We start from the raw sequence: 21,946 nt of genomic DNA, 5'->3' as shown, positions 1-21,946 counted from the left end.
ACAAAGGCATTTCTGGTCCTTCCTGCTCCACAACCTCTGGCCTACCTAGTTCACAAAGGCAGGGAAACAGGAGCGAGAGGGGAGGGAAGAGGACTGTGTTTTCTAATACAAACCATAAGTTGAGATCTAGTGGCTCTACCCATGTCCATCTGAAGGGGTCATTTATAATAAAATGTGTTCAAAAAATGTTTTACCAAAAATGAGCATTCTTTAGTGGGATGCTCCTGTTGGAATCAAATATCTAAGGCGTTCTGTTAAGAAATGAAAACACTGTTGAGTATCAAAAAAGAAACAAAAGAGAGATCACAGAACCTGACATTTTGAAACAGTGTGACGTGTTGGATGGGTGCCTCCTTGGTGCCTTGCCACGTGCAGGGCACTGCTGTACACCTCTGCAAAGCTGGTTCTATGCTGAACTACAGCTACAGGAGAAAGTTGTTAATAACGCAGGGGCAGAAAGCTAAGGCCCATGGACCAAGTCTTGTGTGCTGGCTGGTTGTGCAGCCCATAGGCTAAGAAGGGGTTTGTATTTTTTTCAATGGTGGTGATGGGGAAATTACATAAAAATATCAAGTGTCCATATGCAGCTTTACTAGAACACTGCCATACTCGAATCTTCACGTGTTTATGGCTGCTTTCAATACTACAATGGCAGAGCTCAGTAGCTGTGACGGCAACCGTGTGAGCTGAAAGCTGAAAATATTTACCCTCCTGCCCTTTGCAGAAAATAATTTCTCACCTGTGACATAAAGCTGTAAAAATACCAAATAATGGTTTTAGTCACTCCTTGACTGGGAAAAAAATCCAAGCCAGTAAGACTGTATTTGACCTGGGTGTGGTGGCTCACACCTGTAACCCCAGCACTTTGGGAGGCCAAGGCAGGTGGATTACTTGAGGTCAGGAGTTCGAGACCAGCCTGACCAACATGGCGAAATCCTGTCTCTACTAAAAACACAAAAATTAGTGGGGCGTGGTGGCGCACGCCTGTAATCCCAGCTACATAGGAGGCTGAGGCAGGAGAATCGCTTGAACCTGAGAGACGCAGGTTGCAGTGAGCCGAGAATGTGCCACTGCACTCCAGCCTGGGCGACAGAGTGAGACTCAGTCTCACCAAAAAAAAAAATAAAAAATTGTATTTGAGTAGCTATTAGGACAAAAAAAAAAAGTATTATTTTAATAAGTCGTAATATCACTAATAACTTTTAAAATCTTCCAATTTTAAAAAGCAAATTATTTTCTCTAAATCTTCATTTCTTTTCACAGATGTCCAGGTATGACCCACTTAGAAATGAGAAACTGCAACAACTGAGACAACTAAGCGTTCACTCATCCATGTAATGTGATGGATTACACTCCAGAGGTGGAGGTGGCTGGGGGTAGGAAGTGGTGTCTCTAACACAGGGTGAGACACACACAGGCCAGCACCTCCTTACACTGACAAGCACAATCACTCTTCAGTGCCTTGCTTCCATGCCTGGTAGCACACTGAATCCACCTGGCTGTACACAGCAGACAGCAGTGTGCTTTCATACACCTCCTAGGCAGGATATACAAGTCTATAAAGTGCATTTTATAATGCTATCATGAAATAGTACTTTTACCTTTTAAAAGATCCTTCTCATCTATTACCTCAAATGAGAAAACCAAGTAATATGCTTAACAAACAAAATAACAGATGTTGCAGAACAATTTTTTTTTTTTGGGGGGGGGTGGGTATTTAACTCTCAAGTTTAGAGACCAACCTGATCAAAAAGCTGTTTTCCAGTTGTATTTGGCTGGATTGCAAACTCCAGCTCTGCATCCATGGTGGTAACTCGGACATTGATCTGAAAAACAGAATGAAACAAATTACCCTTAACTGAGTCCTCTTTTCTTCTGATAACCTCCCACACCTTTTACATAAGCTGGGCCTCAGTGTGGCAACGGCACAGGCCTGTGACATGGGTTCCTGTGCTAGTCAGGAAGCCACATACCACTCCTGACTGCAGGTGGCTGGGGACACCTCAGCAGGGGCACAGTGTGAACCAAATGCAGCCTCTTTACTTTGATAAAGCACACTGACACTTAAGGCTAAGCAGTTTTTATTTCAGGTCTTGCTCTGTCACCCAAGCTGGAGTGCGGTGGCATGATCTTATCTCACTACAGCCATGACCTCCCAGGGCTCACGTGAGGGCCTCCCACCTCAGCCTCTTGAGTAGCTAGCACTATGTGTGCGCCACCATGCCTAGTTTTTTTTTTTTTTTGTGGGGGAGGGTAGAGACAGGGTCTCACTATGCCACCCAGGCTGGTCTTGAGCTCCTAGGCTCAAGCAAGCCTCCCACCTCAGTCTCCCATAGTGCTGAGATGACAGGCATGGGTCACCTTGCCAACCTAAGCAGTTTTTTTTTTTTTTTTTTTTTAACAGAAATTCTTTAACCTGTTTTTCCATGCCCCATTTCATGTGAGCCTTACAACAGCCAAAGGAGGCAGCAGGGCTCCCGAGGGACCAAGGAAGCCAGCGAAGGGAAGAGAGAAAGCTTTGTACCAGAAGGTTTGCAGCAACCTTAGAAATCAGAGAGAAATGGTAAAATGTCCAAAGACATGTCAAAGACGGATGATGTCGTGACATGAAATTTTAATCATGAAGACAACAGAAACTGGACAAACTGCTTCTAAAATTAAAAATATGACATGCAAAACTCAATGCAAATGTGAGATCTACTTAGACAAGAGATAAAAAAAAATGTAAAAATAGAAACAGTATTAGGATGGTGAGACACAGAAGTGAGGTGGTAGTGATGGGAAGGCCTTAAAAATATTTCTAATGTTGCCACGTATTTGTTTTAAAAACACAAAACACGGCCAGGTGTGGTGGCTCACATCCGTAATCCCAGCATTTTGGGAGGCCAAGGCAGGTGGATCACTTGAAGTCAGGTGTTCGATACCGGTCTGGCCAACATGGTGAAACCCCATCTCTATTAAAAATACAAAAATTAGCTGGGCATGGTGGCACACGCCTGTAGTCCCAGCTACTTGGGAGGCTGAGGCAGGAGAACTGCTTGAACCAGGGAGGTGGAGGCTGCAGTAAGCCGAGATTGTGGCACTGCATTCCAGCCTGGACAACCAAGCAAAACTCCAACTCAGAACAAAAACAAAAACAAAACCCACTTACATCAAGGTAGTTTTCAATTGTATCACCTGAAAAACCCCAGATTTAGGCCAGGCGTGGTGGCTCACGCCTATAATCCCAGCACTTTGGGAGGCCAAGGCGGGTGGATCATGAGGTCAAGAGATTGAGACCATCCTGGTCAACATGGTGAAACTCCGTCTCTACTAAAAATACAAAAATTAGCTGGGCATTGTGGCACACGCCACCTACTCAGGAGGCTGAGGCAGGAGAACTGCTGGAACCCAGGAGGCGGAGGTTGCGGTGAGCCAAGATTGAGCCATTGCACTCCAGCCTGGGTAACAAGAGTGAAACTCTGTCTCAAAAAAAAAAAAAAAAAAAAAAAAAGAAAAAAGAAAAACCCCAGATTTACTAAAGCTTATGAAAAACGCTCAAATCTGGCTACTTTATATCACTGTCCCAAAGGAAAATAGCAGAGCCACATAGCAACTATAATGCTTAATGTTAAGAAATGTTTGCTTCTCACCATCTTTCAAGTAAAATATATAGAAGCTACAGAGATAGCTATCCTGGATTCTTCCTAACGCAAGTGTAAATGTAATGAGGACATATTACCTGTGCCAGCATTTGGTGACAGAGGTTTCGAGAGAGGTTTCATTATCTAGCCAGGGTACCACACGTATGCCACTTACCAAGTGTCACCTCCTACTTCAGGAACATAGTCTCCCTACCCACCTCCACCCCCATCCCCATCCCAAGAACACATACATGTAAGACTGTGATGATTGAGAGATCCTCTAATATACATCCAATATGCCTTAAAGGCTCCCTGACTGGTATTACAAGTACAGAAGTAAGGTATCATTTTCTGGATTTTTTAAAACAAGTTTTCTCCACAATCGCAAGTCCAGAAGTTAAAGAACTCAAGTTTACTGAGAGGCAATGAGACATGTTTTAAAGCCTTTAATCATACTAAAATAGAAAAACCTACTTTTCTTTCATTTCCTGCTGGTAATTTTTTTTTTAAATCACAAAATGGCTACTATGAAGCATAAAATAAAGCAAGCATTTCTCTCAATTATGGTTCCAGGGTAATGTATTAGAGATGGGAAAACCAGCCCCAAGTCAAATATTTCGGTGGCCAATGCAGCTCCAGCTACATACACAGAAGCCAACAATGACATACCACACTCAAAGCCGAAGTGGAAGGGAGTTCATTCACTCCCTGGGTATGCTTTTCTTTCTCTGCTATCTACTGATTCAGACGTGGAAACCCCAAGTACAGTCAGAACTGACTGAAGGCCACTACCTGGTTAAGACAAATACAAATGACCAGAGTCCATGCACATAAGATTTCAGACTCTAAATTCTAGTCCTGGGTCTAAGTTGGAAGACAGTGTGAAAATGACATCTCCTGAAACCAAGGCTAATAATTAACAGTAAAAAGATATTAACCATTTTGCAAACTGATTAGCAGGAATTTACAATAGCCCATTTTTGGGTCTGAATCAGTTCCACGTCTAACGAAAGTTCATACAACCCTTTGAAAAAGCAAGTAACTTGTTTTGTTTTGTTTTGAGATGGAGTCTCACTCTGTCGCCCAGGCTGGAATGCAATGGCACCATCTAGGCTCACTGCAACCTCTGCTTCCTGGGTTCAAGAGATTCTCCCGCCTCGGCTTCCCGAGTAGCTGGGATTATAGGGGCCCACCACCAAGTCTGGCTAAATTTTGTAATTTTAGTAGAGACAGGGTTTCACCATGTTGGCCAGGCTGCTCTCGAACTCCTGACCTCAAGTGATTCGCCCACCTCAGCCTCCCAAAGTGCCGGGATTATACACAGGAGCCACTGTGCCTGACCTGAAAAAGCAAGTCACTTGTAAAATGAATACTTTTACTGAGGTTGGTTGTAACAACCCAGTAGTGTGTAGAAAGTGAACTTAAAAATTAAGCTACTGAGGTGGTCTATATGACTCAATAAATCTACACTTCCTACCACGTTCATCTGAGCACCAACAGCTCCAACACAATGCCAAGTCTTAGCTAGTCCAATCATTCCACAAAATTCTTTACCTATGCCCCAATGCCCATGGGAAATCATACCTACGGCACACAACCTCAAACAATGACTGCAAGTCTAAAGATCAGGGAGGCCGGGCCCAGTGGCTCAGGCCTGTAATCCAAGCACTATGGGAAACCAAGGCAGGCAGATTACTTGAGTCCACGAGTTTGAGACTAGCCCTGGCAACATGTGAAGCCCCCATCTCTACAAAAAATAAGAAAATTAGGCAGGCATGGTGATGGGCCCCTGTAGTCCCAGCTACTTGGGAAGCTGAGGTGGGAGGATCACCTGAGCCCAAGAGGTAGAGGCTACAGTGAGCTATGATGGAGCCACTGCACCCCAGCCTGAATGACAGAGATCCTCTAAAAAAAAAAAAAAAAAATAAGAATAATGATCAAGGAGTTGTTCTGGCACTGCAGTAATAACACTGGGACCCAGCAATAGGAATTCACTGGCCCTGTCAAAAGGAGTAATTTCCAGTTCGGATTTGGGGACACATCAAAATCTTAAGAACCCTCCTTAGAATCACAATTTTAATATATGTATATATTCATACATATGTCTGGCTCTACAATCTATGTCTTTATATAGAGACTGAGGAGAAGATACTCATGAAATCTAAAGAAGTAAATGAATGAGCTGCTTTAAGTTAAAGGGTGAGTCTGTTACTTGATTAGTCATTATGCCATTAGTGTTTCCCACTGGGGGTGCTCTTGTCATTCTGGACAACACTAGTATTCATTCTGCAAGACTATCCCAAGTGCTCAGGAGCATTTAGCATCGGTGTCCCCAGTCACTGGAACATCTAAAAGCAACTCTATCTACACACACATTTCCAAATGCTCTATGGGGAAAAGGGAGGAGATCCTCCCCAGCTTAAGGACCACAGCATGGCACTGCCTTAATCTACCACATGCTAATCAATTCCTTGTTTAGAAAGACAATTATTTTCAATGTTATAGATAAAATAATGTGCTGCAATACAGCATAAGCTTTCACGAAAGTTTAAAATGAGACATTCACTGAGATGACAGGACCATTAACATACACACTTGGTCTACTTATCCAAGGGCTTGGAAAAAAAAAAAAAAAAGATTTTGGGACCTGGTGCAGTAACTCATGCCTGTAATCCCAGCACTTTAAGCCGAGGCGGGTGGATCACTTGAGGTCAGGCGTTTGAGATCATCCTGGCCAACATGGAGAAACCTTGTCTGTACTAAAAATACAAAACATTTGCCTAGCATGGTGGCTTGTGCCTGTAATCTCAGCTACTTGGGAGGCTGAGGGAGGAGAATCGCTCAAACCTGGGAGGCAGAGGTTGCAGTGAGCCAAGATAGCGTCACTACACTCCAGCCTCAGCGACAGAGTGAGACTCAAAACAAAACAAAACCAGGCTTCAGCAATTGAGAAAACACATCTAAATCCCAACTCTCCATTTTATTATCAGGGTGTTAGGTTTCCCTGGTCAGCAACTGTTTTTAGTGAACCCAACATATCTGGATACCAGCTGGTTCTTGTAATTGCAACAGTGCCACAGGAATAAGGGGGAACTGGGAATGTATGATTCTGATACACCCCAAGGATTGTCCCACAGAAAACTCAAGTCCATGGAGTTGAACATACCACCACACAAATCCAAACTATGTGCAAAAACTGGAGAAAAAGAGCACATGGTTTCAGCTTTGTCTTAGTAATTCCCCTTAGATTACACACTGTTGTCAAAAACAGCATTCAGTGAAGGCTTCGAAGTCATGTGTGGTACAGGTGTGTGTATATAGTATTCGGTTAGTCATCTAAGATCTATTCAAAAAAGGGCAATATTTCTCTGAGGCTTGCCAAAATATTAAAAACTTGTTAAGGATATGCTTTGCTGGGGGCGGGGGTGGTGGTAATGAAAGTTTAATTTCACTCCTGTACCACCTGCCCCCCAGACAAAAAGAACCATGTGGTTGATGTAGATTAATAAACAACTAATTGTGTGTCTACTCTTCCTCTGCTTAATAATCTACTCTTTAAAAAATTCTAGACCAGGTGTGGTGGCTCACGTCTGTAATCCTAGCACTTTGGGAGGCCAAGGCAGGCGGATCCCTTGAGGTCAGAAGTTCAAGACCAGTCTGACCAACATGGTGAAACCCTTTCTCTACTAAAAGTACAAAAATTAGATGTGGTAGTGCACACCTGTAATCCCAGCTACTCAGGAGGCTGAGACAGAATCACTTGAAACCAGGAGGCAGAGGTTGCAGTGAGCCGAGATCATACTACTGCACTCCAGCCTAGGTCACAGAGCTGGACTTCAACCCCTCGCTTCCTCCCCCCACCCCCAATTCTATTTGTTGGCCAGGTATAATGGCTCAGGCCTGTAATCTCAGCCCTTTGGGAGGCCAAGGCAGGACACAGGAGGCAGAACGCCTGGGTTTGAGAGCCAGCTCTGTAACCTGAGGACCCCTAGCAGATGACTTCCTGCCACTGGACCTCAGTTACCTGATCTGCATGTAGGTAGAGTCTGGACTAGATGGCTTGAGGCCTTTTACCACTCTGAAATGCTAGGTTTAAAGCCCATTGGCTAGGTGTGACACGGCCAGTGCCATCCGACAGTAGAGGTATGAGTACCCCTTGAAGGGTCTTCTCCTTAGGAGGAACCAGAGGGCCATAAATACTGTATGACCACTAGGAGAAAAGTAACTCACTAGAATGCTATTCAAGGTCAGCAAGTAGAGTGTTTTCACTGAGAAGAGACGACACACCTGTGTTCGCTTTCCCAAAGGGGAAAGTACCCCTCCAGGCAGACCAATGATGGCACAGGTGTTACCACTCCAGTGCAATGGACATGAAAAGTGTTAAACCCCAAACTGCTTTGTTTTTAAATAAACTCAATAATAATTCCCCCATCATAAAACAAAATAAACCCAACATCCACTTTGCTTATTCCTTGGAGCAGCTGAGCCTGGCACAGAGGCCTGGTGGCACGGGGTGGCCCCAGCCTCACGCAGGCCAACCCTGTTCCCGCTCCACCTTGCTGGTGATATAGAGTGACTGGAGACCATTTAATCTGTGAGCCTCTTCCAACTCAATCATTCTATGACATAAAATCATCTTGCCTGGCTTCTGACACCATCCCAAACCAGCAGCTATGTAGTATTCTTTGAAATGATTTGGCTTTGAAAAAGAAAGGGACAAAAATGGGGATATGCTGGGGGGGCAGTATTTGGCAGTCACATAACTGCAGTGTTTCTTCCTTCTTTTTAGCTGAAAGGCTGTTGCCTGTTTGCCATGTTGATGCCAACAGTGGCAGCCCAAGAAGGGGCCAACCTCCACTTCCCAGATTCTTCTGCCCACAGGTTATTTCTAGAAGCATCCCAGGGAACTAGCATTTTTCAGAATATAGTTGGGAAACCATGATTTCTGAGTCTTCCCAGTTTAATTTTATCAAATTGGCATCTAAAATGTCTTCTAAGAGTCTGAGGAATGAAAAAGATACCAAGTTGACAATTAAATTTTGTATTTTACTTCTATTTCATGAATAATTACTGAATATTCAGCCACCACATTATTTGCTGGGTATTCTCCTCATTTTGGTAAATAAATACAGGTATGCATTTTTTCCTCTGGGAAGCATCCATTTCCTCTGAATATTTTAAACTCGGTTTAAGATTACCTCTACAATCACATTTTTTACAGCACAAATTCGAACTATAATAACAGCCCAAGACAGGAGGGAAAAATCCAAGATCAATTCCTCCACAAACATTATAGGCAAGCAACCCTTGAGTCTTAAGACAAAAGAACCAGATTTTAGTGGCCAGAACACTGCAGGAAAAAAGTTTGCAGTCATTTTTGTATGTACTCAAAAATCAGGAAAACCATTTAAAATAAAGAAGGAAATTCAAATGGAAGCATTTGCATGTTTGAATTGCAGGCAGTGGATTCACTGATAAAAGATTAATCCCTATATTATCACACCTGCCATTTACTCAAAAACCAGTCTGAGTAGAGCTGCCATCCAACCACCACACCAAGATTACATTGCGAGCTTGACCTTCAATATCATTTAAAATGTCAACACTGTTTTCCAACATTCCAGCCCTCTTCCGAAGGTGCCACTTCAGCAACTTTTAACAGCTTTCAAATATTTGGATAAGACCTTTCAAATACTTAGAAATGCTGATAGGAAGTAGATACAATAAACTTTCTCCCACAAATGGGAGTATGACGGGAAATTCTTACAACCAATGATAAATGAATTACAAAAGCTTTGCAGCTGCTATTTCGGTTTGCTTAATTGGGTAATTATAGAGACAACACTGTATATTTTGACTCTCATGTTGAATCACTATGTACTTTAAATAGCAGCTATTGAAATATAATTTACCATAGAAGTTACCCATGTAAAATGTATAATTCAGTGGTTTTAGTATATTCAGAGTTACACACCGGACACTACCATCTAGTTTTGGGATAGTTTGTCAGCCTAAAAAGAAACTCTGTGCCCACTGGCGGTCACTTCCCATTCCTCCTGATCCCTCAGCCCCTGGCAACCACCAATCTACTTTCTTTCTCCAAGGATTTGCCTATTCTGGACATTTCAGAGAGACAGAATTTTATAATATGCAGTCTTTCGTGACTGAATCCCATGTCTTAGCGTTGTTTAAATGGTTTTATTCATGTTGTAGCATGTGCCAGCACTTCATCCTTTATTGCCCAATAATATTCCACCATGTGGATGTGTCACTTCTGTCTACCCATTCAGGTGATGGACATTCAACTTGCTCCTTGTTGCTTTCAGCAATTGCAAATAAGAAACAGCTGAAAAACAATGGCATTCAAACTATATTATGGTCATTTTCAAAAGAATAAAAATCTTTAGGGAGAAACAAAAAGTTAATTTGTAAAAACTAAAACTTTTAGGTTTACTGTTTTTAAGTTCTGAATGAAAATACTCTATGTTCTTAGAAGTTGCTGGCTGCCAAAGACATGAAAGCAGCAGCTCCAATCATGCACGCCCATGCTGTGCTCTGCCACCTTAGCCCTTGCTGTTTCTGGGCACCACTGGGTGCCCCACCAGGGCAGAGCTGAGAGGGTAGCTCAGCTTCTGCTTCAGAGACCTCCCTCGATGGAAGAGTAAGGACTTAGTTTGCTGGTCCACGTTTTTTTTTTTTTTTTTTTTTTTTTTTTTTTAAGGCAGGGTCTTGCTCTGTCGCCCAGGCTGGAGGGCAGTGGTGCGATCTCAGCTCACTGCAACCTCCACCTCCAGGGTTCAAGCAATTCTCCCACCTCAGCCTCCAGAGTAGCTGGGACCTTAGCCTCTGGCGTAGCTGGCATCTACCACCACAGCCAGTTAATTTTTCTGTTTTTTTATAGTGACGGGGTTTCATCATGTTACCCAGGGTGGTCTCGAACTCCTAACCCTCAAGGGATCTGTCCATCTCAGCTTCTCAAAGTGCTGGGATTACAGGTGTGAGCCACTGCTCCACATTTAACTCCAATGATGCTGAGCACAACACAGCACTCTAATTACAAAAATTTGTTTCGTTATAACGGAACCACTCCTTTTCTATTTTAGACTTTCTTGGCTGAACATGGCTCTCCCCCAGCTCTATTCACAGCTGCTCACAATAAAACGACAATACCAGGCATGTTTCATGAAGTCTGGTGTGGGAAGAGGAGGACTTATACATAACCCTTTGAACTAATTTAAGACATATGGCCAGTTGTACCTTATATGCAGCCATTCACAGGCCCTCAAGGCGCTCAAACTTGAACAAGTGGAAAAAAAAAAAAAAATCACCACGGGCTTGTTAAAACAGCTTCCTGGACCCCAGGGTAAGAGTCTGACTCAGGTTGGGAGGGGTCTACATTTCCATGTCTAACCGCTCACAGCTGACGTCAATGCTGCTGGCTGAGGCCACGCTATAACCAACAGTGGGGTGGTGGTGGGAAGAGGGAGAGAACCTGCCATCATGAAAATGCAAAAGGCCACGGCTCGTTTTGCCACGATTAATGTATTTACCTCTGCTGACTTATAATCCTTTATATAAAAGTATCCTAAGTCTCCGTTCATTGTACTAGCAGACAGGTTTTCCCTAATGAAACCTCAGATCACAACAGATGGACTCACATATTTCAGTAGTCTCTCTGGATCCTGAGCCCCTTATCTCACCAAGAACAATATGCCAGCTGAATAAATTATACCACTAGCAATGACAGACAGTGGTCGTTTTCCACAGATGCTGGCTAGCAGCCAACCTCTGTAAAACATTACCACTGACTTAGCAAACCTTAACCAGCTTAGTGCAGAAATGCAGATACTCTAATTCAGTCAAGGCAGGCAAAGCTGACCTTTTTTAGAGTGTCACAGTAATGGCCAACATTGAAAAGATAACTTTCTTTCCATATATTATATGAAGTGAATGTCTCTCCTACATGAACAATGCTGCTCCCAGTAACAAACAACTGTTTTATAAACAAAATGATATCAACGTAGTTGCAACTGAAAACCCAGTGACATTTTACATTATTATGGTTTCCAGCAAGCATATGGTTAGAAGTGCCCAAGTTTTACTCCAGAAAGGCAGTCCAGAAACCATCCTGTTGTACAGATTTCTTTCAAGGACAGAGAGGACTGAGATGAGAACCGCTATGTTTCTAAAGGTATTTATCAAAATATTCAAAAGATCAGAAGTAAAATAGAAATGTGGTCCTTAAAATGTGATTTTCTATTAAATGAAGTCTCTCTTTAAATGTATCAATTATTGACACTGACCTGACAGTATATTCGGCAGACATCAACACCACTGGTCGGGGCTCTTCTCTGAACATTCCCACCCATAGCAGTGGCCATGTCACCGAGGAAAGGAAGGGCTGGAAGAAATTCCAGGAACACACATTTAAGCTCTCTTTTTCCTCAAAGATCTCTGTTCTGGGCTGGGTGCAGTGGCTCATGCCTGTAATCCCAGCACTTTGGGAGGCCGAGGCGGGCGGATCACAAGGTCAGGGATTCGAGACCAGCCTGACCAACATGGTGAAACCCCATCTCTACTAAAAATACAAAAATTAGCCGGATGTGAAGGCGGGCGCCCGTAATTCCAGCTTACTCAGGAGACTGAGACAAGAGAATTGCTTGAACCCAGGAGGCAGAGGTTGCAGTGAGCCGTGATTGTGCCACCACACTCCAGCCTGGGTGACAGTGAGACTTCATCTCAAAAAAAAAAAAATCCCTGTTCTGATAAGCATTCTCTCTTAACATCAGCCTTCTTAAGTGTCCTTGTTGACCTCTAGGAGGTGAAAATAACAGTATAAATACACCACGCTAGGCTGGGCACGGTGGCTTCTGCCTGTAATTCCAGCACTTTGGAAGGTCAAGATGGGTGGATTACTTGAGACCAGGAGTTCAAGACCAGCTTGGCCAAAGTGATGAAGCCCTGTCTCCACCAAAAATACAAAGTATTAGCCGGGTGTGGTGATGCTTGTAATCCCAGATACTAAGGGGCTAAGGCAGGAGAATCGCTTGAACCTGGAAGGTGGAGGCTGCAGTGCACCGAGATTGCACCACTACACTCTAGCCTGAGTGACAGTGAGACTCTCAAAAAAAATTGTATTGTAATCTTGAGGCATATCTGCAAATGCAATGGATAAAGATGTAGCACACGGCTATTCCTTTCTCTCAAGCTGTATCTTAAGTTTCACCCGATTATTATTTTATATGACCTCTTCTTTTAAGGTTAAAGAAGAATATGAATGTCAAGGCAAAGAAATCTTGGCTAGGCACAGTGGCTCACTCCTGTAACCCTAGCACTTTGAAAGGCCAACATGGGAAGATCACTTGAGCCTAGGAGGTTCAGGCTGCAGTAAGCCATGATCACACCACCACACTGGGTAACAGAATCTTTTTTTCTTTTTCTTTTTTTTTGAGTCTCACTCTGTGGAAGCTGGAGTGCAGTGGTGCAATCTTGGCTCACTGCAGCCTCTACCTCCCCAGTTCAAGTGATTCTCCTGCCTTAGCCTCTCAAGTATCTGGGATTACAGGCATGTACCACCACACCCGACTAACTTCTGTATTTTTAGTGGAGACGAGGTTTCACCATGTTGCCAGACTGGTCTTGAACTCCTGACCTGAAGTGATCTGCTCGCCTGGGCAGGGTGCTGGGATTACAGGAATGAGGAGAACTCTGTTTCAAAAATAAAATAAAATAAAATAAAATAAAAATCAGCCAGGTGCGGTGGTTCACGCCTGTAATCCCGGCACTTTGGGAGGCCGAGGAGGGCGGATCACGAGGTTGGGAGTTCAAGACCAACCTGGCCAACATGGTGAAACCCCATCTCTACTAAAAATAGAAAAACAGCTGGGTGTGGTGGCAGGCAGATAAACCCAGCTACTTGGGGGGCTGAGGCAGGAGAATTGCTTGAACCTGGTAGGCAGTGAGCCAAGATTGCATCACTGCACTCCAGTCTGGGTGACAGAGTGAGACTCCAACTCAAGAAAAAAAATCTGCTTGTCTATTGCACTTAGGAAAATGTTCAGATGCCAAAGAAAGGCCAGCCATTTAAGCTCCAAAAATCTTGTAAAAAGTACATAGGATTAATTATAACAAAAATGGTCAGGTAATTCAGTACAATTTCAGTGCATCATTTTGTCTGCAGCACAATTTAAAAAAACCATGGGTGCACTAGTTATAAAACTCATTCTAAGCTTTGCACAGTGGCAGTATCATAGCCAATGCGGTTTATCTGACGCGCGATTATTGCTAATTGAAAACTCATTCTAGGAACACTTTTACACTGTTGGTGGGAGTGTAAATTAGTTCAACCATTGTGGAAGACAGTGTGGCGATTCCTCAAGGATCTAGAAATAGAAATTCCATTTGACCCAGCAATCCCATTACTGGGTATATATTCAAAGGATTATAAATCGTTCTACTCTAAGGACACGTGCACACGAATGTTCACTGCAGCACTGTTTACAATAGCAAAGACCTAGAACCAACCCAAATGCCCATCGATGATAGGCTGGACAGGGAAAATGTGGCACATATACACCATGGAATATTATGCAGCCATCAAAAACAATGAGTTCATGTCCTTTGTAGGGACATGGATGAACCTGGAAACCATCATTCTCAGCAAACTGACATAAGAACAGAAAATCAAACACTGCATGTTCTCATAGGTGGATGTTGAACAATGAGAACATATGGACACAGGGAGGCGAGCATCACACACTGGGGTCTGTCGGCGGGGAAACAGGGGAGGGACAGCGGGGGTTGGGAGTTGGGAAGAGATAGCATGGGGAGAAATGCCAGATATAGGTGATGGGGAGAAAGGCAGCAAATCACACTGCCATGTGTGTACCTATGCAACAATCTTGCATGTTCTTCACATGTACCCCAAAACCTGAAATAATAATAAAAAAAACCTCATTCTGATTAGCTTTCATAGAATTATGTAACACCAGGATACGTACTAGTCTTTTACTGCCTAATTGATAGGAATAATAAAATCATCCAATGTTGGCACTCACAAGAGTCCTCTTCTCACAACCCCAATAACCACCAGAGACTGCACTTCCTACAGTGGTCAAAGTGCCAGCTCCTTGTCCTCAGTTATTCCTCTAGCTTCCCTAGGAATCATGGATAGTCATGCTATTCCCAGGAATATGACGTAGAGAAAGCCACCGACCAGGTGGCCAAGTTCCAAGTACAGACCAGTGTTAGCTGTTGTCAGACTTTCTGGTGCCCACGATGGAGCTGCAGACACTGTCCCTTGTGACAGTGGTTGGTCCCAAACAGGAGCTAAACCAGCAGGAGAATTCAAGTTTGTCTATACATGGATTGATAATGACAGTTAATGGAATGGCTTAGTTGCCTGTAGGCAGTGTCTGTCAAGAAAGGAAACCCCATCACAACATAGTGCCTTTTAGATTAAAACAATCTGGCTTCCCCACCCATTCCTTCTTGACCACTGTAAAAAAAGCATTCATTAGTTAGTACCTGCCCAAGTGCTAATTACTAATGACAGCAAAGTTGTAACTACAGACTTCAACATCAAAGGAGCCAATTTAACTCTATGGAAAACTAAGCAGCTGTAACTAGAGTTTCTCAGTTCAGTTTAAGCACAGTTCTTATTTTAGATAATGGGAGTATAAATTTTCACCTGAGTAAAAAGACTTTGGGTACAGTCACTGTTTCAAATTTTAACTGCCAGCAAGTCTGGCAGAAAAGGAGATCTGCCAAATATCATTAATTTTTGTTATTTTTTTTAATGATGCATTCTGCTTATACTCATATTCACATCTAAATATTTACAAACACTTTATAGTTTAGTTCTTCTGGAATATTTGTATACTTCTACATTGATTATGACTAGTTAGGTTTTTGCTTGTTTAAAGCACAAAAACCACACATGGTTTGTTCATCCCTCAAATACAGTATCCAGCCCATGTCCAGTATCCTAGGGGCTGTGTCTCCTACCCTGTGATCCTCCTGACACCACAGGTAGGCAGTGAACTCATTTCCCAGAGAAGCCAGGAGCATTTTAAGGAACTATTTCAGTAACTTTAACGATGAAAAGTAACACTACATGCCACTCACACCTCATTTTCTAAACTGTTCTCCTTACTACCTCCACAACCACCATTAGGCTAAGCTTAAAATGTCCAGGCTAAATTCTTAACATGCGGTAGATGTTAACAGGGTAGAGCACTGACACGGAAGCAGGGACTTGGAATTTCCAAGTAACTTTAACTTTCCACGTATCTATATGATGTTATATCTTTATGTTATAAACACGTTTTAAGTAGAACAATCAGAATAGTGATGAAGTATAACTGGTAGAATGACTCCAGGTGGGTACTCCTTGATACAAGGTATACAATTATCCTCGTCTGATGACTTTTTTTTAATAGTTAAGGAAACTGAGATGCAGACATTAAAGTTTAACCCCCTCAACTTCTGGTAATCAGCTACCAAAATATCTGTGTAGCTCTGCTCTTTAATATTACTCCTAAAATATCTTTAAATAAACGCCAATGGTTTTAAGCTTTTGAAAAGTTTGTATTTCCCAATTTCAGGGTAAATATTATGTAACATTTTTATATATTTAAAAAGAGTTTAGGTTAACGGCCACCCCATAATTTCAAGAACATGTAATGAAATCTCAAATCCTTCTAAATAGCTCCTTTTGCCTCTGAGAGTAAGCCACTTCCTGCCCCTAGACCCACATCCTGTCAGACCCAGGCTGCTTAACAAACACGAAAAGCAGACAAACCAGTCCCATTTGCACTCATTATAATCAGCGAGAAAAATCAAGACCTTAGAATGAGAAGGGAACTTTCTGGGCATTCACATTAAAAAGAGGGTCATTTTAAAACCAGGTTGGGAACAGTTCTGTGCAAAGCCCTCCCTACTGTTCACTGCTTCAGGAAGGCAGAAAGGAGCTGCTTTCCATAGGTCTGACAATGAAATGACCACTAGTCATGCCCAAGTTGTAAGCCTGCACTGAAGAGTAACACTGGTGGCCATTTCCGACTTGCTGGTGGCATATGAAAATAACACTCCTCCTGATATCTACTAGCTGTTAGCTTTAAGTTCCTTTTTGGTGAGTGTAAGAATCAACTTCTTCTACACTGGAATAACATACATTGTGTGTTTTATTTAATAAGGAAGTACATCAGAATTCTTAGACACCACTTTCCCTTAGGGAAGGGAAAAGAAGTAATCAAAGGATGTTACATTTAGCAAAAGAAACTATTCTTTCTAGAAACACAATCTACAGCCTTCTCATCTCCTCACCCCAAGGCAGGCAAAATAAAGTGACCCTGAACAAGAATTTAACTAATAAACTCATGAAGTCTAAGTCTTGACTGTGTACCATGTGATTTCAGTTTTACTAGGTATATCATACCTACTTCATCACCAACATACTTCATTGAAATGTACAGATAATTACATATCAAAGATTAAGTTTAGAAACTACTTAAGTAAACTTAGTAACCATACACATACACAAAAGTAAGGGACAAGGCCAAGATGCCTATTACATGCTACAGTGGGTTTTAATTCTATGCTCAGAAAACATAGGGAGCTAAAGGCCTACAGATTAAACGTCACTATTCACCTGGAACCCATGGTTCTCTGCGAATTTAGAAGCCTGTGAAGAGTTTTTCCTTTCTGATCTGGGGGGTGAGAGGGTGAGTCTAGGAAACAGCGAAAATATCCAAAAATGTCTTTGCTAACCTGTTATTTTAGAGGACATATGTTATAAACCACACTTAAATCTTATGCTGTTGCTGAGATAAATGTTTGGCCCAGGTTAAGATCACATGAGCAACAATATGCAATGTAAAGAACATTTTTCCTATAAGAAGTTTCAATTAGACAAGATTTGAACTCACTCCAGTCTTTACTTTTGCCATCTATCAAAAATAAGACCAAAATAGCTTAATTTAAAAAATCCAAACTGAACAGTAAAGCTTACAAAATTTGCTTAAATAAGCAAATCCCACCAAGTCTTACCAAAAAAAAAAAAACTTCTGAAATTATACTAAATTTTTTAAAAAAAAAACCTCTTCAATTTATACTGTCAGTATCAAGGATGTTCTATCTGAAATGGGATAATTTGTACATAATTACTTGGCTGGGGAACACACAGTATATACTTTACAACCCTATCACTCACCCAAACCCCAACCCATGGTTTGCTGTATTTCCTTCCCCCATTCCTGCCAACAGCCCCAGTACGTAGACTGTAGATTGATCTCTTAAAATGGCTACATAAAACCCTACCCAGTAGATATACCTTATTTTATTATGTTCATTTCAATTTTCTTTTTTTTTTCCCCAATTTTCAAATCCGAGACAGTTGCTATTAAGACAACGACCTGTTCCCAGCTGGGCCACAGCACTCTGCCCCATTACTACAGGCCACCCAAAATATTGGGAATACAGAGTAATAGTGGAAAAAACTGGGAACAAATCATTTTACATGCTTCTAAGTCAGCTGGAATTTTAAGCAGAGATCTCCTTTTAAAACATGTGCATGGAGGGTGAGATGGCCCAGATGGGATTAAATCAGTTACTCATTGATCCAGAGCACAAAGGTTGCCCCAGCAGCAGGGAACAGGGGACCTGCCCTCACCCTGAGATCCTCCCACCTCAAGACTCAGGCACTTCAGGACAAGCAAAAGTAAAGCATCTCTCCCTTTCTACCCTATAACATACTTTTTAAAAAGCAAATATTCTATTATGCAAAGTTGAAAACATTCAAAAAAGTAGAGCAAATAAGTAGTACCATGATCCTCCAAGCTCTCTCTCTTCAGCTTCAACACCATTCTTCTTTCTTCTACTCTACCACTTCCACTTTTTTTTTTCAGCTGGCATATTTTAAGGCCCTCATTCATTATTTCACTTGTAAAAACTTGAGTACATTGCTCTAAAGCACTTAAAAAAAAAAAAAAAAAATCACAATACCGCTATCACATCCAACGTAATTTAAAACAATTCCTTAATACATCAAGTTCAATAAATATTCAATTTTCTTCCATTTCTTTGAAAATGTCTTTTTGCAGTTGATTTGTTCAAGTTATATAATGCACTTTGTTATCACACTATTGCCTCGTTGCCTTGTTCAGCTAGGTTCTAAATAAAAAATCCAGGTTTCCCACGTCTCACCCAAACAGCAATGGATTATGTAAGCAAATACTTCAACATCCCAGAAGCCACACCCTTATTAAACTGAGGCAATGAAACACACCTTAATGAGAATACTGTAACAATATACACTATGTGTGTTTACAAATAGTGACTCCAATCTCATATATATGTGCTAAGCTTTATCCAAGTGACCTGTGGTTCAATTTTCTCTTTAAAAACATAACAGGGCTGACTCTCCATCCAAGGCATATTTTACAAAAAATTTACAGATGAAGTAATGGTGCAATAGGCAAAATACTATCACAACAATCCCCTGAACCACAGCACCTAAGAAAGGATGGAAGAGTAAGTGGGTTTGGCAAATGATGGACTGATCACCAAACCCATGCAAAAACGAGTTCTTGAAGAAAGACCATCATGGTTCACTGTGCAAACCCAAGAGTGATTTACCAGAAAAGCAACAAAAACACATCACAGTGGGCCCACTCATAAGTCACTCTGCCCAATGGTTTTAGCACTTCAAATAGTAAAGAATTAGAGAAACTCTATCCTTGCCAAAGCTTAGGTGAAAATTTACAGTAGCACGCTTACCACTCCTTGACACTGTATTAGACTTGTGTCTTTCCCACTGCAATGTAAGCTTCTTGAAAGCAAGTCTTTCTCTCAGCAGGGGCTGAGGAAGACAGGGCTCCCTTTACAACTCCAAACAGAAAGCCTATTTTATTTAGTCACACCAGCACTTACTTTCCAGGGCATGCTGTCACTGAGGAAAGGTGGGATGATGTGCATTTAAGGCTGAAATACACATTAGCAGGAAATGGGTTCCACCATTCACTGGATGTGACTGCCAATCACATAGGTGATAATCCTTTAAAAGGTCCTCTTTGTTCACCAATGTATCCCCAGTACCTGAAAACCTGGCACACAGTAGGTGTTCTATTTGTTGAATGAATGAATTTTATGCTGGGTGGTTGTACAGATGTACCCAACATCAATAACTTAAGAGGGGGGAGAGAGAGAGAGAGACAGAGAGAGTGAGAGAGTGTGTGTGTGTGTAGTTCCGAGCTAAGAAATCAGGAGTGGCCAACCCCGAAATTAATTCCTTATCTATGAGGAACATCTGATCCCCCAGCCCATCCCTTGGACCACCACAACCCCTATGTTTTGGGTTAAATTAAGGCTGTCAGGTAGAGGCTGTTAGGGAGAGCATGATAAGTAAAAATGCTATGTAAACTGCATGCTTTTTGCAAGCTTTCGACAAGCAGTTGCTGTTCCATCCAGCCCGCCACCACTGTACTGTTCCATATGTAAATTTCCAATAAACCTGGTGGTATCCCTGTTGAAGTCAATAGGGTACTAGCAAGGCAGCTGTGTTCATCGTGGCAGCAAAGGGACAAAAAGCAAGGTTACATTTACTTACTGCATTATTTCATTAGGTTGCTAAGTTAGAGGAAAAGAATGACCATTATCATGAGCTAGTAAAGCTTTTAATCAGATTAGAATTTAGCAGGTATAAGTGGAACCCCAGATCCCTTACCGGCCAGGGCCACGCACAAGGCCAGGCGCTTCCCCTGTGCCATCTCAGCAGGCCTCAAGAGTGGGCACACAGGATCTTGTTTACAGATGGGGAGGCAGAGGAGGTGAAGAAACTTGCCCAAGATTACCCACTAAGAGGCAGGTATGTTCATCTATTTGGTCATCCTCCTTCCCTCTATTTATTTGCCAATAAACAAGAATTTAAAGTTTGCTATAAAACAATAATGCTTTAAAAAACAACAGCAACAACAACTTGGGCCAGGCATAGTGGCTCATGGCTGTAATGCCAATACTTTGGGAAACTGAGGCAGGAGGATGGCTTGAGGCCAGGAGTTTGAGACGAGCCTGCACAAAACAGTGTGAGACCCCCACCTCTACAGAAAAAAAAAATAAAAAGATTAGTCAGGTGTGGTAGTGAGCACATGTACTACCCTGAGGAGGTCAAGGCTGTGGTGAGCTATGACTGTACCACTGTACTCCAGCCTGAGCAACAGAGCAAGACTAAGTCTCAAAAAAAAAAACACAAAAACAACACCTACCCTCTTGCTTTGCTGCCAGAAAAAGAAAAAGCACAAATAAGCACCTGACAGTGTTATAGGTGGAGATGAGTTCTATGAGTGCAATAAAGTGGGACAGGGCACAGACAGATGGAGCTGTATTTTAGTGCTCTGAATCAGGATTGGATTTACAAAACACCTGCAGTCAGAAACTCACAGAGACTATAGCAGGTCAAAAGATCACTTTAAACTATCAATGAGGAAAAAAGCAATTCATTTGCATAACATTCTCTTTCCAACTCAAATAACAGCTACAAATTGCTTTCTTTTACCTTATGCCAGAAAGCTGTCATTACACAATGGCTTAGCAAGTGTGACACAAGATACTGCCGCTTTCTCTACACAAAGACCCACCTGAACACCAGCTTTGTTTAAAACATTACCTCGGCACCACTATGCCTGCTCCTCAGTCAGTTTCCGCAATAGCTGCCATCCATGCTCAGAGCCCATGATGCGCTCAACACTGGCTAACAAAACACATTCTTTATGAACAATTTTTTAAAAACTGGAACCAATGGGGTGGATTTGCTTCTAAATATCATGAGTCTAGCTATAAAATATATACAAGCCTATAATAAATGCTTAACAATAATTACTTCATACTAGAAGCAGGAGTTGGCCCATTTTTTTCTGTAAAGGGCCAGCAGGTATTTTAGGCTTTGAGGGCCTTATTTGGAGTCCATAGCATATTGGTTGTTGCTGTTTTTAAAATCTTTCAGAAATATAAAAACCATTTTTAGCCAGTAGACCAAATAAAAACAGGCCACAGCCAGACTCGGCCCTAAGATGACAGTTTACCTCATCCTAAAATAAAAACAATTATTTACGCTATCTGAAATGACAACTGTCCACACTAGCAGTTTTAAACCGATCTCTCAGGCAAAAAATGGAAAACAAAATTGTTGCAGAAAAGCTACTTCAAACTTAAAAACATGAGGAAAATCTGATATACTGGCTAGTAGAGTTTGATCCTCAGGTGATACTGGTTCCTCTCCTATCAATAAAAGGTGGGTTCTGGTCAGAAACTTTTTGTTTTCTCAAATA

The 21,946-nt window shown here is 42.0% G+C and overlaps 1 protein-coding gene and 1 pseudogene across 2 annotated transcripts in view; one reads left to right on the top strand and one right to left on the bottom strand.

Moving 5' to 3' along the window:
- EZR (ezrin) overlaps positions 1 to 21,946 on the bottom strand; it is a 55,705-nt gene that overhangs the window by 24,257 nt on the left and 9,502 nt on the right. Inside the window, exon 3 of one of the 2 annotated variants that reach the window (XM_032253182.1) lies at positions 1,743 to 1,826. In XM_032253182.1, the coding sequence (XP_032109073.1) occupies positions 1,743 to 1,826 (84 nt within the window). Of the gene's footprint in view, positions 1 to 1,742; positions 1,827 to 21,946 lie in introns of those variants that run through there. The other variant, XM_032253184.1, reaches the window with a different exon arrangement.
- On the top strand, positions 13,851 to 14,005 carry LOC116533502 (annotated as a pseudogene).

Source organism: Sapajus apella, unplaced genomic scaffold (assembly GCF_009761245.1).
Source record: "Sapajus apella isolate SASKATOON/1434 unplaced genomic scaffold, GSC_monkey_1.0 scaffold82, whole genome shotgun sequence".
Lineage (NCBI taxonomy): Eukaryota > Metazoa > Chordata > Mammalia > Primates > Cebidae > Sapajus > Sapajus apella.
Note: the sequence above shows the minus strand (reverse complement) of the source record. Positions and strands in the feature narration are given on the sequence as shown.